This window comes from Orycteropus afer, unplaced genomic scaffold (genome assembly GCF_000298275.1).
Source record: "Orycteropus afer afer isolate SDZICR_OR568_19922 unplaced genomic scaffold, OryAfe1.0 scaffold00012, whole genome shotgun sequence".
NCBI classification, from domain to species: domain Eukaryota; kingdom Metazoa; phylum Chordata; class Mammalia; order Tubulidentata; family Orycteropodidae; genus Orycteropus; species Orycteropus afer.
Window position 1 is genome coordinate 6522211 of NW_006921599.1, and position 19772 is coordinate 6541982.

Genomic DNA, 19772 nt, shown 5'->3' on the forward strand with positions numbered 1-19772 from the left:
AATTATGGTGTGGCACATAAACAAAGGTGTAAATGCAAAAATGAGCCAGACTTGTTGGGACAATACTACAAAGATAGGAGGTAAGTAATGGGAGATGAATTTGGGAAGACAAGTAGAAGTCAGGTTGTAGAAGATCCTGAATGCCAAGACAGAGTACCAAGTAAACATTCAGAGAGTTGCCTAACAATTACAAATGAAGTGGTTAGGGGATGGCTAGGAAGAAAAGCAAGGTTGTCTAACATAAGAAGTTTAAAACACCAAACCTGATGTCATTGAGTCTATTCTGTTGAGTCAATTCCTACTCATGGCTACCCATATGTTACAGAGTAGAACTGTGTTGTAGGGTTTCTTTTCTGGCTGTAGTCTTTATGGAAGTGGATCACTAGGCCTTTTTTCCACCAACCTATAGGTTAGTAATAGAGCTCAAAGAGTTTGCAACACCTCAGATCCTTAATTTTAAGAAGAACAGATTACAAAGTACTTCAGAGAAGTCAAGAAAGAAATGGATTTAACCATTAGGTGGTTGTTAATGATTTTAAAAATAAATTTAGCTGAGTGATGGGCACAGAAATCAACAGTGGGGCTGAAAAGAGGGGTTTGGTAGTAGAAAAAATGAAGCCTGTGGCATCAAGAGTTTTACTGAAAGTTAAACAGAAAGGGAAAGAAATATGATGAAGAGCTAGAAGAGGCAGCATGATCACAGCAGATACATCATTTCTAAGATGAAGAGTTACCATGCATGTGTGAAGGTAAGAGATCAATGTACAGAGTATGAAGGTTCCAGGGTAAACCGATTCAAGGGGCAAGTTAGAATCAGCACTGAAGTGGAGAGGGAAGTACTGCAGAGCGGAAGCAACATTTCTTCCTCTGAGACTAAAGGGCATGACTTGTCACTGAGGTTTTCTTTGTAACATGGAAGAAATCAAGTAAGATTTATCTGTGTACTCCAGGTGGGCTCTTATTAGATAGAAGAGTGGCAATATCAGACCACAAAGAGACAAAGTGATAGAAGCTGTGAAAAGGCAAATATAAAAGAGGTTAGCCCATCCATAGGTTCAATAAGAGAATCAAACCATTCTGGTGCACTCCCCAGAACCGTTCTAGGTTATCAGCTGTATTGTATGGGAGGGTTGGGGGGACACAGTGTAAATGTTCAAAGTAAATGTAAAGACCCTTTGATCTTCACCTCTCCCTTGGAAACAATTGTCAGGGTTGTAGAGACTACAGATCTAATCCAAAGACTAAATTTTTGTATTATAGTAACCAAAATAAAGAGAAAGGTGAAGATTAATGAAAGAGTATACAGGGACAAATATATTCCAGAACTTAGTGGTTATAAAAGAGGGTGACTCAATTCTGTCTGAATGAATATACCTACTTCACATTCAAAGTATCAACTCTAGAAACCCTATTGCCAAATTCCTCCAAAACCCATACAATCTTTTTCTCTACCCTCTAACTTTAGTGTGCAAGGGGCAGATAAGAGGCTTCTAAGGATTTCAGATCTGGTTCTACCTGTTTGAACTCCTGAATGAGAAAGGAGGGGGTGATGAGTACCCCTGCAATACCCACCTTCATGACCAACTGGATTTGGGATTGCACCCCTGGAATAGTAACTAAGCAGGGAAAGCCCAAATTGGGGGATTCAGCCATCCCCAGTCTAGATAATCGTGTGTTGAAGAGACCTAAGCGTGCACTTGAAGAGCAAAGTAAGTGCATTTGGCGGGAGAGGGCACAGTGCTGACTGGGCATCTTTGCTTTGGACTCTCCACTTTCGCATTAGCCTATCTGTGCCAAGAGCTGAAAACTGGGGCTGCTGGCGGGAGGCGGGAAGTCAGTCAGAAGCACTGACTTCTTGGCCCTCAGGCTGGGAGAGGAGTTGGGGGGAGCCCCGGGCGAAAGCCAGGGATAGATAGCCAGATCTCTGCTCCAGTCCACAAATCCTTAACGGATTTTCTTTCTCTCCCTTCACCCTTTTCTCTCCTTTGCTCTCTTTATTTCTCTCTCACTCTTTTTTTCCTTTTTCCCTCTCTTTCCTCTCCCTCCCCGTCCCCTTTCCCTTCCTCTCCCATCCCCCTCTCCCATCCCCCTTTCCTTGTGTGTGAGCCTCTTCCTTTCCCCTCCTCCCCTTTTCCGCCTCTCTCCTCTGTCTCTCCATCTCCTTCTCCCTCTCAGCTCGCCGGGCGACCCTGCTTCTGCCTCCCACATTAATGGCGGCATCTTCGGAGGATGATATAGACCGGCGGCCCATCAGAAGAGTCCGCTCCAAGAGCGACACGCCATACCTCGCGGAGGCCAGGATCTCCTTTAACCTGGGAGCAGGTAAGGACGACCCGCTCGCCTTCTCCTCTGTTCCCACCCGCTTACTTCCCTTCCTTCCCTCCTCCGGGCTGGCTCAGCCCCCCGACCCTCCTTTGCTCCCCGCCCCGCTTCCTACCCAGCCGGGCACCGGGCGCACGCTCGCTCTCTCTCTTTGTGTTGCCGGTGTCAGGAAAGTGTGTGTGTGAGTGTGTGTGCGCGCGTGTGTAAGAGAGATGCGGAGGTGGGGGAGGGTAGTGCGTGGAGCCCTATATCCGCCCAGGAGTCACACGCGGGCTTTCCCCTTCCTGAAGACAAAAAAGTCTTGTCAGTGGTAACAATGATCATAAGGAATAGCTAAGAGAGGGGTCATGATAAGGGTGCGCTGGCTGGCGGTGGAGAGGCTGGTAAAGGCTCCATTGGTGGTTTGCTGGTGGGGCTACTACAGGGAGGAACTTGTTGGTGACATTCAGACTCCAGTGATTGTGACAGGTTGATAGTACTGCTGTGGTGTTGGAGTGAAGAGAGGGGGTGGGGTTGACTCCTTGGGAGCAGAACATTTATCTTGTACCAAGCAGCTGGAAAGCAACCATAGTGATAATAATAATAGCACAGTCTACAGGACACATGTTACATGGTTTGATGCTGTCACTGGAACTGATGCCCAAAGTGACTCAAAAGGAATTAAGAGAAACTAACTGAGGAGAAGGAGAAAAGAAAGGAGGGGAGGGCAAAAGGAAGGGAAGGTGGAGGGAGGGATAAAGAAAAAAAAGGGCAATTAAAAAAAAGAGAGATTGAGAGTCAAAACTACTTCCATCGAGCTTGCTCAGGGTTACCTGATAAAAATGCCTAGACTCTGCTCTTCCCACTACTGTTGGTGTTCCTGACTCACAGGCAACTTCATTCCCTGATACCAGTAAGTTGTCACTATCATTGGGAGGGAGTTGTTCACCAGTAATGTCACAGTTCTGCTTTCTCTGAATGACTCTTAGGCCCCAAACCTGGTTTGTGCCTCATCTTCTTCAGAGTTCTATAGTATTATAAAAGCTCCAATTCAAAAGCAATGAGGGCATTTTCCTAAGGCTCTCTTTAAAAATAAGTTTAAAAAGCAGATAATGCATTTTTCTTTAGGGAAGTAAAGTTCCTTTAAAATGGAACTGAATCAAAAGATGTGTGTGTGTGTGTGTGTGTGTGTGTGATGGGTATGATGGGTGTTTTATTCGCTATGGAGAAGTTTGGACCCAAGAGAAAACTGCATAGAGAAACAAAATGCATTAGATGAGAAACCAGTATTTCGATGGCTGAGAGAATGGCAACTGAATGTGCCACAATAGCCAAGTTGCTTGGAGTATAGTTTTCCTGTCTTAATGATTTGAATTTTTCAGTCATACATACCCTGCCTCTCCCTGAATGTTTACTCTCATGGCTTTGGGACCATGGAAAAGGGTTCATTGTTTGGAAAGCTTTAGCATTTTGTGTGGCATGCTTTAGTATTCTATGGTCCTCACTTTGTGTGTTCCAAGTTCTGCATATGGTTGCGAGGAGTCTTAAAAGGACTGAGAAGGATCAAGATCATTCTCTGAACCCAGGGTATTGGAAATTATTCCACTTTTTCCTTTGCTACTGATCCCAGGTGTATTCCCTTAGTATATATTACTACAAAATGTCTGGGGAAGATACAGCAGATAAAAGGTTGTTTATCTTCTTTTAGCACTTAAGAAAAAAGTACAATAAAGCACTAAAAAAAGTGGTGCAAGGTCCGGCTACTGCTGAGAAAAGTTATCATTTTGCCACCAGATGAAATCCAGTGACTTGCAATCTTTTATTCTGGTTAAATTGCTCTGGAGGCCAATTAAAAGATGAACCCAAGCAGGACTTATTTCCTTTTCATCTGGAAATAAATAAGGACGATTTTCCTTAATCTCTTCTGTATGTCCCTTGAAGTACCCCTAAAAGCAAAGTGGCAAGAAAGACACCCAGTGAGATAGAGAAATGCTGTGGAGTAAGCATGTTGGGTGAAGGGAGGGAAGGCAGACTCAGCAGAGCTTGTACTGCGGTAAAGGAGCTGTCCTTCCTCGGAGGTGCTGAAGCCAAGGACTGACAGAGACATGGTTGTAGACTGGACCGCGGAGGGAGGAGGTACGCAGCATCTCTCTGTGATGGAATCCTGGGGAAAATGCGCAAGATCTGGCCACAGAGAACTTTTCTATCCCTGCCCACCTACATTTGCCGCCTGTTTACTACGTCTCACGCCTACTGCTCCACTGCTCAAATTGGGTGTTCTTGCTCTAATTTTGCACCGGCTGCTCACTCCTGGGGCTTTCTTTATTTTCCAGCTGGTTTCTGGTTGCTTTCCTGACAAAGTAAGATCTACTCGCAGATGTGCCTTTCCCCCGCGTTTAAAAGTAATTCTAACCCCTAGTTGAAAAAGCAAACAGCCTTGTTTATCTCCTTGAGCAGCAAGTTGTAATTAAACTATTAGTGTCGTTATCAGCATTGCTGAACAGAGGAGCCTGTACACTCCAGATAAATTACATAATTTGGGCATAGAGAGAATTTTGTTTGTCTCTTAACAACAATTTATAAACAATTAGGCAAGGAAGCTGTCATCTGCCCTTTCTTCCCATGTCTCTTCTGCCTCTACATCCAAACCCACTGCCATCAACTTGATTCTGACTTATAACGACCTTGTAGGACAGACTAGAACTGCTCATAGGGTACCCAAGGCTGTAAATGTTTATGTAAGCAGATTGCCACATCTTTCTCTCATGTAGCAGTTTGTGGATTTGAACTGCAACTCTTTTTGACTACTACTTTTGTTTTTAGGGAGCTCTGGTAGCGTAGTGCCTAAGGCACTGGACTGCTAACCAGAAGGCTGGCAGTTCAAACCCACCAGCCACTCCTTGGAAGGAAGATTGGGCAATCTACTTCCATAGTGATACTGCCTCGGAAACCCAAGGAGGGGTCGCTATGAGTCGGGTCCGACTCCATGGCACATAACAACAACAACAACAACTTTTGCTTTTGCTATTGGTCCACCAGAGCTCCTTGCCTCCACTCTCCAATCAGTGTTTATTCTTTCCACAGAAACTTTTATTGGTTTATAGGATGTTTAACAATTATTTCTGCACACCTACTCATTATATGTAAATTCATGTATAGTATTTCAGAGGTTAGTAATGCTTCAAGAAAATAAATATACATACATTCATTTTAGGAGGTCTGGTAGTGCAGTGCCTAAGGCACTTGACTGCTAACCAGAAGGCTGGTGGTTCAAACCCACCAGCCACTCCTCGGAAGGAAGATTGGGCAATCTACTTCTGTAGAGATACTGCCTCGGAAACCCAAGGAAGGGTCGCTATGAGTTGGGTCCAACACAACCACACATAACAACATAAAAACAACAATATTTGTTTTACTCAGTAATCATGAAATCATTGCAAAGACTAACTTAAAGTAATCTACAGAGTTGTCAAATAAAGTGGATTGGGCATTTTTAATACTAATTATACATTTAAACATTCCTTAAACTACACCCTGTCACTGACAGTAGTACTAAGTAATATTTCTGAGATAACTCCACAGCTTGAGTGAAGGATCTGCTCTTCACCAATGGTCCCAAGTCAAAGAATAGCATAAAAATGTTTTTCATCACTCTATGAAAATGCCAATTTCAAAACTCATCCTAGCATGAGAAAATAGAGAACAGAAATTTTCTGTGATATCACTTATTTTTTTAAAGAACCACCTGTCAAGAGTTTTATTCTGTTTGGCCTGTAGTATGTTATGTAAATGTTGACAGATAATTATTTGATGAAGACAGTATGAATGCTAAAGAAAATTAAGTTAATGCACTTGCTGATGGCTATACAGACACACCAGACCTCACTTCAAACACTGGAAGAGGTTTTTCCTGAGTAATTCAAATGAGTTAAAGGACATCTTATAAAAGAAGAGTATGTTCACACCATTAGTATCAAGTGTTTCTAATTGTGTTCTCATTTAGTAATGAACATCACTGACATTTTGCTTACAAGATTTCACCCTGCTTCCTGAAGTCATTCATTCCTTTTTATGCACTACAAACTCCATTAAGAGATGAAGAGTTGCAGCCTCTCTGGCAGGCATTTTCCTATGGACTATTGTATTCTATTCCTTTTTATATTCCCAGTATGTGGGAAAGAATCTAACACATAGAAAGTACTGAAACAAAGAGGATTTAGTAATTATGCACTAAAGTGAATAACAATATTATGGTAAATAGAAGATTTAGACATATCTAGAATGTCTTAAAGGAATGCCAAAAGAAGGAATCCTAGTCATCCTGGTGATTTAATTTTTTCAAACACCAAACAGTGTTGGGCACTTTTGAGAAGAATGACGACTTTCTCTAATAAGGAGATTAATCTTTGCTAACATTTCAGAATTGCTTTGTATGAAGAGATTTCAAATTAATATCATCCTCTTTGGAAAGCTGAGATCTGTTTTACCAGTTGTCATTCAAGAATAGTTGTTCTGACTTCCACAGTTCTCTTTCACTGTTTTAGAACCAAAGGATAATGGTAGTCAGATTTGGCTTGCTCTGGCTACCTATAAGATTGATGGGGCAGCCAGATTAAGGGAAATCTGAGTGTTAGGAGAACTCTTTTCTCCCTCTCAGAACTGAGAAGGAAGACTTCCCTCACTTAGCTAAATTATGAAAGCTCACAATATTGAGAATGTGTTATCATAACTTTAGCAATAAGAACTGTCCCTAGACAAAATTGTGAATATTCTTAAGTTGAATCAAGATGATTTTATCAGACTAAAGATCTTGGCAAACATCTCCTTTCATTCTCTCTTTGAAAAATACCCATCTCTTCCCTCTCTCTTGATATATATATATATATGATTTCAAATTTACTGCAGGTCATATAGTTCTAGCTTCTATGTAGCATGACTGATCTCTCCTTTCAAGTGCCATTTCCCACATTCAGTAGCCAGAATCCATTTGACTGACTACATAGCTGGCCAGGAGCCTCTATTATGGAGTTCTCTGAGGGTCTGTCTTCCTTCTGTGTCATAGTTAAAGATAGCTAACTTGAAATCTGAGTATGTCATGCATTAAGGTGGCAATAATGAGGACAAATACATAATATAAATAATATAAACAAGTTTCAGGGAAATAGCTAACAATAAGAGGAAATAGGAAGTTCTTTCTCATAAATATTTAACTTGACTACTTACTATGTCATTAGTTAAACAGCAATTTATAAAAGCATTTATGAGACAACTTGAATAAAAAATCTTAGGTTATTAAATTTTCTTAGAATCTCTGGTGTAAGCATTACTCATTTTTTGAACATCTGAATATTATATTAATAACCATATGTTATGGTTAATGGTAAATTACTGGTTTACCCTTCCTTCGAGGAGTGGCTGGTGGGTTTGAACCACCAGCCTTCTGGTTAGCAGTCAAATGCCTTAGGTACTGTGCCACCAAAGCTTCTTTGTTTTCTCTCTAAATATGTTCGAATAATTTATTCTGTGAAAGACCATGAAGGGGTGTTTTATACGAAAAATGTGAGGCAAGAACCAGAAGAACCTGATTCCAATGCATCTGTCCCACTAATACCTGGAACAAGTCATTTATCCTTTCTAAGCTTTAATTCACTCATCTCTAAAATGAGGGATTTAGACTGAAAAAATTTTTAAAGTCCCATCCAATCTTAAAAGTTTTTATGAATAACTGGTGCTTCTAACTCTGGCTGGAATTACTGGATGCATATAATACTATTGACTTTAGGTATAGTCTTATTTATAGTATAAAGCACAAGCATAGCATAAGTAAAATTAGAAGTCATGGCACAAATGATTAAGCACTGGACTACTAAGTGTAAGCTGACAGCTCAATCTCACCCAGTAGCACCACTGAAGAAAGATGTGGCGATCTGCTTCCATAAAAATTACTGCCAAGAAAACCCTCATAACAATTCTACTCTGCACACATGGGATTGCCATGAGTCGGAATCTACTTCATTGAAACTTAAAACAACAAAAGCAATGCTATAAAAATATGTTGAGTCAAAAGAAGAATTAATATATATCACTTGTTGTTGTTAGATGCTTTTGAGTTTGTTCCAACTCATAGCAACCCTATGTACAACAGAACAAAACACTGCCTGGTCTTGTGCAATCTTCACAATTGTTGCCATGCTTGAACCAGTCATCACAGCCACTGTGTCAATCCATCTCATTGATGGTCTTCCCCTTTTTCACTAATTGTCTGCTTTACTGAGCATGATATCCTTCTCCAGGGATTGATACCATCTGAGAACATGACCAAAGCATGAGAGACTAAATCTGGCCATTCTCTCTTCTAAGGAGCATTCTTGCTGTACTTCCTCCAAGACAACTATGTTCATTTTTCTACCAGTCCATAGTACATTTAATATTCTTCTCCAGCATTACAATTCATATGCATAGATTCTTCTGCAGTTGAGTCAAGATAAGAATTAATATATATTATTAAGGCACATTTACTATGCAGCATATTAATTAAAATATCTTAATTTAAATATTCAGGGATTAAAGTCTACAGCACAGTTGATGCTCAGTGCATATTTATTGCGTGATAGAATATGATACTGGAGAAATCTCAGCAATAAAAGAAGAATGAGGAAACTAAACAGTAATCCATTTCTCAATGGTCATTTCATGTCTTTTAACCTGTTATCTTTTTATAATTAACAGATAAGCAAGGATAGAAGATTTGTATTTTCCCTTTGTATCTACAAATTATCAGGAAAGGTGAACATGTAGCTACACCAGCTAAATAGCAGGATTCAGCCAAGATGCAACGTGTTGTGTGCCCTTGAGTTGATTCTGCCTGATAGCAACCCTGCAGAGTAGAACTGCCCATCCATATAGGAGCAGAACAACAGGTCTTTTCTCTCACAGAGATTCTAGTGGGTTCTAACTGCCAATCTTCTGGCTAGCAGCCAAGAGTTTAATTAACCATTTTACCACAATGGCTCCTTAGCTGCAAAACATCCCTTTAGAATTCACAGAATAATCTTAACCTCTAGGCACTGACTGCAAAACTTGGCCCTAACCTGTGAAGAACTTTTTTCCCTTTATCTTCATAGCCACATAAGCTGACAGGAGCAAATAAACTACTGGTCAGAATAGATGTACATTGTCTTAGTTATCTAGTGCTGCTATAACAGAAATACCACAAATGGTGGCTTCAACCAACAGATGTTTATTTTCTCACAGCTTAGGAGGCTAAAAGCCCAAATTTTAGGGTGCCAGCTCTAGAGGAAGCCATTCTTCCTCTGTCAGATCTGGAGAAAAGTCCTTGTTTCTTTTCAGCTTCTGCTTCTATACAGTCTTCATGTGGTTTGACATCTCTCTTCCCATCTCTGCTCTGCTAGTTTATTTAAGGTCTTTTGTATCTCAAAAGACATTGACTCAAGATACACCTTACACTAATTTTACCTCATTAACATATCAGAAAACTCATTCCCAAATGGGATTATAACCACTGCCATAGAGGTTATGTGTCCCCACACAGTTTGTGGGGACACAATTCAATCCATAACAAACAGTAATACATTTTCATACATATGTTTTAATACTAAACCAAACTTATCAAAGAGTTCCTTATGGAATTACTCTTTGATATATGCAAATTCAATTCATGATACATCATTTAGTGCACAAGAGAAAGTTGAAATTCAAGTAGGAACAGAAGATAACTTGTAGAAATGACTTTTATCTCCCTTTGACTTAGCAAGATGAAAACCAAGGACATGTATCTAGCCAGTGTGTTATGTTATATCAACAAAAGAGCTCTTGAAAAAACAATTGGTAAATAAAATATTTTCATCATCATATGGTGCAAGAGGAAAGTTTGCATATTTAGCATTTCTTTTATATATTTTGCTTCTTCACTCTCCCACCCATCACCCATCCACTTTGGTAGGTGCTAAAGTGGATGTGATTTTGTGGGGGGAGGCAGAAATTGGCCATGTTGACATTTTAATTGCTTTAATTGTAAGGCTTTTATTTGATGACAGATAGTTAAATAAAAGATGGAGTTAATTTTATGGCTTTATTGAATAATGATGGAATCTTGTGACTTTCTACATTGATTACTGGAGCACAAGAGGAACAATCTCACACCAGTGATTATTTAGCATTTGTGAATGCAAGTGCTGTGTAAAAAGCCTGTAGATTTCCAACTAATCTTTTCTTCCACCTTTGTATACCCAAAACTAACAATTCAACAACACAATCTTTGAATAATAAATAATCAGGCTGAACTGTAGACTTATAGATTTAATATATATCTTGTTTTTGAAACTATTTTCAACTTTGTCAATATGATCATTTGCTATTTACAGACATGAAACACTCATTATTTCTGAACCTCTAGCAATCAAACAACAAATTGGTTTACTATTTATTAAATCATGTTTTAATCAAAGACATAGAAAGAATTTATATTCCACCTGGGCCCTGTTTTGGGGGTGAGGGAAAATAATAATAATAATATTCTTTCACTTAACACATATTATTTCAGCAGTTAACTATGTGCCAGATCATACTTATATATTTGGGAGACATTTTTCAAAACAAAATCTTACTCCAACAAATTTTAGTACCTAAAAGTGGTGTGTGGACAATAAACAATCTATCAATATAATATATAAGTAAATTATATAGTATGTTATCAGTTAATTACATAAAACAGATGAAGAGAGTGAGAAAGGAAGGACAAAGAGTAGACATCTTTTAGAGAACATTTGAAAAAGTTCTTCAAATGAAGTGATGGAATGAGCCTTGCTGATATGATGGTGGGGGCCCTGAGGGAAAGCACTAAAACAGGAGCATCCATGATATGTTCAAGACTTGGCAAGAAGTTCAGAGTGACTGGAGGGGAGTAGGTGGCAGGGAGAGTGGTAGGAGAGGAGATTTAAGAGGGCATAGTGACCAAATCATACAAGGACTCATAGGCCATTGCAAGTACTTTGACTTTACTCTTAGTGAAATGTGGAGTACTAGAGCAATTTGAGCATGACAGAAACATGATTACTGGTGCTACCCTGTTTAGAACAAACCATAGTGAGGCGATGAAGAAGCAGGGAATCTGGTTTGGACACTATTATAGAAATCCAGAGAGAAGGTGGTGGTTCAGCAGTGTGGGATCACATGGCAGTGAGAAGTGGTCAGATTCTGTATATGTTGGAAGGCATAGCCAATAGCATTCCATGATGGATTTGACATGGCTTCTAAGAGGAAGAGAGAAGCAAGGAGTACTTCAAAGTTTTGACCTGAACAACTGGAAGGATATAGAAGGGTCATTGTGGGGAATGGGGAGCTGATCAGGAATTCAAATATAGATACATCAAATGCAACATGTCTATTAGACATCCAAATGCACTTATCAAATAAGCAGTTATACATGTCTAGGGTTAAAAAGAGAGGTGTGACTGAGAAATAAATCTTTGAATTGTCAGCTTCTGTGGAGGAATTACTAACAAGTGCTGTGCCAAGGGCTATATAGGCATTTCTTAATTTATTCTTCACAACAGCCCTATGAGATTAACATTATTATTACTATGTTTTATCCATGAGGAAACAGAAGCACAGAGAGATTAAATTATTTAACTAAGGTAATACAGTTAATAAGAGGAAGAACTGAAATTTGCATCATACAGTGACTTCAAATCTGTATTCTTAACTGTCATGATTAACTTCAATAGAGTAATCTTGTATCATCAGCTTTGTTATGAGGCCAGATTTTAAGATGAACATGGCTAAGGGGGAAAAAAAAGAAAGAGATGTAACTAGGAGTCAATCCTAGATCAGTATTTAAAAACATTTGTACTGTGAATCACTGTAAAAAAAAAAAAAAAAAAAATGGAGTTTACATCACTATCCAGAATAAATAAATATATGTATATGTATTATTTGTATGTAAGGATCTCTGGTGGTAAAGTAATTAAAGCATTAGGCTGCTAACTAAAGGTCAGTGGTTCAAACTCATCAGCTGTTCTGTGGAAGAAAGATGAGGCAGTCTGCTTCTATAAAGATTTACAGCCTTGGAAAACCCTATGGGGCAATTCTACTCTGTCTTATAGAGTGACTGTGAGTCAGAATTGACTCGATGGCAGTGGATTGTGTTGGGTTTTATATAATATATTGGTGTTCAGTGACGTTGAATCAATTTCAACTCATAGTGATACCATGTGACAGAGTAGAACTGTCCCATAGGGTTCACTAGGCTGTTATGCAGATCATCAGGTCTTTCTCCTGTGGGGCCACTGGTGGGTTCACACCACCAATCTGTCAGTTAGCAGCTGAGGACTTAATCACTGTATCACCAGGACTCTCTTTATAAAGGAAAGAGCCCACCAAGAAAAATTGCCTGGGGTCCATGAAATTCATAATGCAGGCCTGCAAAGAGTGAAAAGAGGAGCAATGAGAAAGCCTTCTCTGCTTTTCCATGAAGAAATACGAGAGCCATTTAGGTTTCTGGGCCTAAATCTCTGTTCCATCACTTATTAACTGTTCATCATTGGCCCAGTCATTGATGCTTTCTCTACCTCAATTTCCTCATCTGGAAAATGGGACTAATAATGGTACCCATCTTGAAGGTTTGTTTTGAAGAGCAAATAAGTTAATAAGTGTGAAACACTTCAAGCAATGCCTGACATATAATATTTGTTGGTGTGGAAAGTGAGGTACAAATGTGTTTGGATTCATGTTTGTTTCATTTTCCTAAGATACTACAAAAAGGATACCTTTTTAGTGACTAAGTCTTACCCCAGGAATAGTCCAAATGAGCTACAAATTCAAAAACTTTCACATAAGGGACAAATTTTCCTGGGGCTAAATTTTACCCCTATCCAATTCTTCTTGCTTAGACTGAAGAAAGACTACCCCAAAAGGAGAAGTGAAGTCATTCTCAAAATTGGGAAGTTAAAGAAATTGTCATTAAAAAAATCTATCCTCTGATTCATGGGCATTTTGAGTCAGAATCATCTCCATGTCACACAGCAACAGCAACATCCTCTGACTGAAGTTGAATGAATTAACTTTGAGGTATCTTTTGCAAATGGCCATGTGAAAATGAGAACAAAACACTGTGGCACTTAAAACCATTCTCTGAACTTGGGGAAAGTGTTGCATGGGGAGGGAAAAAGAAAAAGAAAGAGATAAAGGAAGAAGAAAGAAGGAAGGCAGCGAGGGAGGGAGGGAGTCAGCTAGAACACAACACATAAATCAATAAATAATTTTTAATATTTAAAAAATCATAGAATCTTTCTGTTTGAACAGTGAGAGGAGCATCTTCTCTTCTCTAAATATTGATAAGTGTTATGTGATGGGTTTGGAGATTCTGCTTATTCCAAATACTGAATCTTCTGCTTATGTGCTAAATCATTTCTCTGATCTTCCTAAACCTGTAACATAGGGATAACACTCTGCCTAATTTTTATGGTTACTGTGAGGACTAAATGTGAAATGCTTTGCAAACTGTCAAGTGCCATACAAAAGTAAGCAACAGATGTGGACTGGATGAATGGAAGAGCTTTAGTCAGATAAAGCTGAAACACAAGTGAAAGTAGTCTTTCTGAAATGTTGGGGTTTTTTTTGTGGCCAAAGATTCAATGCAGGCTAATAATATAGAAAGGCTGACTACAGCTTTTGCAGATGAGTAGCTTTAGGCCAAGTTCATGCCTTCACTGACAGCTTTCATCACTGGAGAAAATATGGTCTCCTTATAATATCATCATCCATCAGTAAGAGACACAGTGCTTGACTGTCATGAGTGCTTGTGAGTTGCACACATTTTTAACTTCTTGGTAAGGGGCCAGCCTCACTATAATTTTCCATGTGAGTAGCATAGTGCCGAAGGCACTTGACTGCTAACCAGAAGGCTGGTGGTTCAAACCCACCAGCCACTCCTTGGAAGGAGGGTTGGGCAATCTACTTCCATAGTGATACCTCTTCGGAAACCCACCCAAGGAGGGGTCGCTATGAGTCAGGTCCGACTCGACAGCACGTAACAACAACAACAGCAGTCCTTAAGAAGGTAGTTGTCTGATTACAGCTAAAAGCATTTGTACTCTGCTCTAGAACTATAGGGCAATGCCATGAGAGATGTCTTAGTTTCCTAGTGCCACTGTAACACAAATACCACAAGAACAAAAATTTATTGTCTCACAGTTTTGGAGGCTAAAAGTGCAAATCAGTATCTTGGCTGAGTCATTTCCTTCCTTGTCCATGGCTCTGGGCACTCCTTGGTTCCTTGGCTTGTGGAGAATCCTCATATGGCATTTATGTATCTATCCATCTTCCCCCAAGTGTGTCTCTGTCCATTTGTCCATTCTGGGGTTTTTTTTTTTTTTTTAAACTCAGAAATGATTAGATTTAGGATTCACTCTCATTGGCATGACCTTATTAACATAACAAAAAAAGCTCCTATTTCCAAACAGGATCACATCCACAAGTAAAAGGACTCAGAAATTCAACTAGTGTTTTTGGAAGCACAATTCAATATATAACAAGGGGCATTAGTCCAACTGTCCAAAGGCAGACAAATAAACAGGTGGTTGTCTTTTTTCACAATCTCCTCTCTTTTGTTTTTTTCTCTCTTCCCTCAACTGAATGCCCTAATTACTTGTTTTGACCTCACAAAGACACAACCATAGGCTACAAGACAAAAACTTCATTTCTGAGAGGAAAAGGCTTGAGTGTCTCCTGTGGATATGCAGAAATCTAAGCCTGTTCATTCCTCCCACTCAAACCACATAATTATACAGTTTGCACAGCTGTGAAGCCAGCTGCCCTACGTTCACTCCAGACCTCGCACTACACTGCCTTCCAGAACATCCTTGCCATATCCGATCATAATGTTAGATGTACCCAGCTAAGAAGCAGTTCTTTCTAAGAGGAGGTGGCTTCTACTAGTAGTTTAGCATACAACACATAGCTGCCTTGTATGGAAGGAAAATTCTATTGTAGAAATAATTACTCAATATTCAAGTTGTTCAATTGAAATAGAACAGACAGAAACAAAATTATGAATGCTTACAAATTTTATTTATTTTTGTTTTTTGTCTTTTGGTTTTATATTCTGGAGGCTTTTCCCGAACTGAATTTCATTCATATAACAGCAAAATTTTTCAGCCAATGTCTGTGTCTGTAGCTGTGATGGATAATGCATACCACAGCAAATTTTGGTTAACCACTGACTCCCTGCTCTACATAATGTATGATACTACATGATTTTCATGAATGTATTTTACTGCATTTTTTCATAAAGAAGACATTTGGCTAACTGTTTTTAGGTAAATTAGGTGTTTCATATACTAAAATTGTACAGAATTTCACTATTTCAAGTTTAGGATGCCTGAGGTAGTTTTCTTTGTCCTCTCCTATAAGAAGTTCATTTTTAATATGCAGAAGAAGTAAATCATTAGTGTGGTTTCTGAAATTTTAGCCAAAGGTGGTCCCTACACAGTATGGTAATCTTCATGTACCACTCAATCTTCATCACAAAAATCTTCCGTGCAACCAGACCATTTTAAAATAACTGTACACAATGCTCACATTTCTGTTTAGTTGATTCGAATATTCTTCTTTGTTTCCCAAAGTTGGCCCATATGTTTGCATGTGGGGTTCAGGTAATATCCTTTCAGGTATCTTAAGAATATTTCCATTTTCAGTAATTTAATATGTGTTCTTATATTTCCTATACACAAAACTCTGAGTCCAACCAGGTCACCATTTGGCTCATAGACCACCAATCACATAAATGCAAGTGTGTGTGAAGTCTAAGACTGACAGGAGCCATCCATAAATATAATACCAGGTTAACCCAAAGTAAGCTCAAATAAGCCTTAAACTCACTTCATTGCCCTCTTGGTTACAGCTCATATAATATGATCTGTATGAACACTTTCTATTGTATAGTTACCTCATAAAGAATTATATCATCAACAGAGACCTTTCATAAACCCAATTATAGCAACAGTTCAACAGAGTTATAGCTACTATGCTCTGTGTTCTATCTCCTCCATGGTTCCACTTATTACAGACAGTGAAGTGGGACTATTAAGATGAAAAAGAAACTATGACTACATTTAGCCAACACAGAAAGCCTGGGATATTCACTCAACCGGGGATATTTTTAGTTCTTTCTTATTGCTGTGTCAGCAGCTTCATTTATTACAGAGGATTTATCATGAGAAAAATTGTAAGCAGGTCCTTTATACCCAAATATGAATATATTTTCAATATGTCACTGACTTATTTTGAGAAAATGGAGCAGAGTTCATTCAAAAGTATTAGTTGGTTATTTCATTTAAATTCAGTCATCAGAGTACTTTGATAACTAAGTGTAAGTTCTTTGGTGTCAGATGGAGAAAGAAAAACAAGAACCCACAATTAATAAAACACATCATTTATTAATAATCAATAAAATATATATTGAAAACTAAACCCAAACTCACTGCCATCTTTGTTGTTGTTATGTGCCCTCGAGTCGGCCCCAACTCATAGCAACCCCTCTTTGGGTTTCCGAGGCAGTATCACTACAGAAGTAGATTGTCCCATCTTCCTTCTGAGGAGTGGTTGGTGGGTTTGAACTGCCAGCCTTCTGGTTAGCAGTCAAGTGCCTTAGGCACTACACCACCAGAGCTCCTTACAAGGTAGTTGTTGTTGTTGTTATGTGCCGTCGAGTCGGCCCCAACTCATAGCGACCCCTCCTTGGGTTTCCGAGGCAGTATCATTACGGAAGTAGGATTGCCCAACCTTCCTTCCAAGGAGTGGCTGGTGGGTTTAGTTAGGGGCTCCTAATTCAGGAGGAAAGTGAGAAGCATTTTAGGCCACTTGAATATTGATTAAAGTATTTAATGCATTTACTACAACTGGGCAAATAAATTCAAAAACTCTGGTGTATATTAAAACCAGTGTAATTTTCTTTCCAATCTCTAGTCCTCAGAGGGCTTTATTCTTGGTCAATCTCTGTAAAGCTCAAATATGGTCCAATAATCACAATGAATTTGAGCCCATTCTAATGTCTTTTCTCAATTATAACTGTTTTCATCTCTCTTGTGCTTGCTCTCTGCTGACTTAGGAAAAACAATTGTGTTATTTATGAGGGTCAATAAAAAAATTTACTCTTTCCATTAGTTTTGATAAACCTGTTGTTGAAGTTCAGATATTTTTCTCCCCTGACTGGAACAACAGGAGCTTTGGTGATGCTGTGGTTAAAGTGCTCAGCTGCTAACCACAGGGTCTGTGGTTTTAAACCAGCAGCTGCTCCACAGAAGAAATTTGTGGCAGTTTGCTTCTGTGAAGATTTACAGCCCTGGAAATCCTGTGGGCCAGTTCTACCTTGACATATAAGGATAGCTATGAGTCAGAATTAACTTAATGGCAGTGGGCTTTTGTGAGTGGAAGAACACGGTTTCAAGTCTTAGGTTCTCATCATTTCTTTCATTGTTTTCCTGGCTCAGCCTTACTTTAGCTGATGCCTTAGTCTGATGAAAGTCTAGCAGCTCTATAGTTAAGAGCAGATTGCCAGGTGTTTTCTCCCACAGAACCACTAGTGAGTTTGAACTGCCAACCTTTTAGTTAGCAGCCAAGTGCTTAGTCATTGTGCCATTATCATGTACAGAAGGAGAAGAATACGTGGGGATTATTGGTTCATGTGGGAGGAATTCTGGTTTGCTAAAGGTAAAATGACAGCTCTAACCACTCCTGATAGCAGAGGAAAGCACTATAATATAGAGGAATGAGTCAAGTCTGTCTGATTCTGTTGGGCACTTTAGGGGTAAATTTGTTAATCTTTCTGAACTTCAACTTCTTTTTAGCCAGCTCCAATTCATGGCTGCCTTAGGTATAATCAAAGTTAATGTTGCCCAATCATGTGCCATGTTTATGATCATTGGTATGTTTGAATCCATTGTTGTGGCTATTTTGTCAATCCGTCTCATTTACGGTTTCTCTGATTTTCATTGGCCCTCTACTTTACCAAACAGATATTCATTTCTAACTGTTTGTCTTTTCTGAGACACTTCCAAAGTAAGCAAGTAAAAGTCTCATCATTCTCACTTCTAAGAATATTCTGATTGTCTTTCTTCTAAGACTGATCTGTTTACTCAATTTCAACTTAATTGTAAAATGGAGTTCCCATATCTCAGAAATGTGAGAATTATATGAAAGAGATATAGAAAGCAAAGTACTTGGAATAGTAGGTGCTCAGTCTATACCTTTCAGGCAATTCAAACAACAAACATGCTCAATTTAGTCATTGAATTGAAAGTTTGATATTGTATACAGTGACATTCAGTTCCAAAAGCTCCATGATAAAACTTGGGTAAAATTTTTGGAAAAGGAGTGACTTATTTGGTATTCATTAAATAGCAATATAACAAATATTTATCAAAGGTCTGCTATATGCTGGGCTTGGATTTAGCAGCTTCATCAGCAACTAAATTCATCAGTAGGAACACCAACATCCACTGGACTCTAAGCTCTCTGAGGGAAGGGACCACATCTGTTTCATTCATCCCTGAATCCCCAGTGCCTAGCATAGGTCATAACCCGTAACAGGTGCTCAAAAAATATTTGTCAAGTGAAGGAATGTATGAGAGCAGTGGTCATTTTGCTGCTAGTCCATCTTTACACTAAACTTGTTGGAGTTCTTCATTATTTAGTAATATCTATGGACATCTTCCCACCATCCATCTGTCAGTTTGTCATATTTGAGTGGCTTATGTATTGTTGTGAAAGCTCTGCCACCAGTATTTCAAATACTAGCAGAGCCACATAGGAGCTCTGGTAGCATAGTGGCTAAAGCACTTGACTGCTAACCAGAAGGCTGGCGTTCAAACCCACCAGCCACTCTTTGGAAGGAAGGTTGGGCAATCCTACTTCCATAGTGATACTGCCTCGGAAACCCAAGGAGGGGTTGCTATGAGTCGGGGCACATAACAACAACAACAAGCAGAGCCACATACGGTAGACAGGTTTCAGCAGAATTTCCAGACTAGATGAACTAGGAAGAAAGGCCTAGTGATCTACTTCCAAAAATTGCCAATGAAACCCGTATGGATCAAAACAAAATACTACCTGATACAGTGCTGAAAGATGAGGCCTCTAAGTTGGACACACTCAAAATACACAGTGACCGTAACGGTGGATTCGATCACACCAATGATTTTGAAGATGGCACAGGATCAGGTGATGTTTCATTCTGTTTCATATGCGATTGCCATGAGTCAGAGCCTACTCACCAACTAACAACATTGACATCGTCATATATGTATCTGGTTCTTACTGACAATATCTGTAAGCATTTTTAGAGGAAGGAGTCTAAATGTGTCCCTTCAGAGCTGTCTGAAAGCTATGCAGGTCTCTCACCACCTCTTCAACCCCTCTATTTTCTGGGGAACAGTCCAGAGACCTGAGATCTC

The 19772-nt window shown here is 39.2% G+C and overlaps 1 protein-coding gene across 1 annotated transcript in view; it reads left to right on the forward strand.

Annotated features, from left to right (window-relative positions):
- Positions 1 to 19772, forward strand: part of PHACTR1 (phosphatase and actin regulator 1) — an 882368-nt gene that overhangs the window by 42264 nt on the left and 820332 nt on the right. The window contains exon 2 of the mRNA XM_042782390.1: positions 2176 to 2322. Within this exon, the coding sequence (XP_042638324.1) occupies positions 2176 to 2322 (147 nt within the window). The remainder of the gene's footprint in view (positions 1 to 2175; positions 2323 to 19772) is intronic.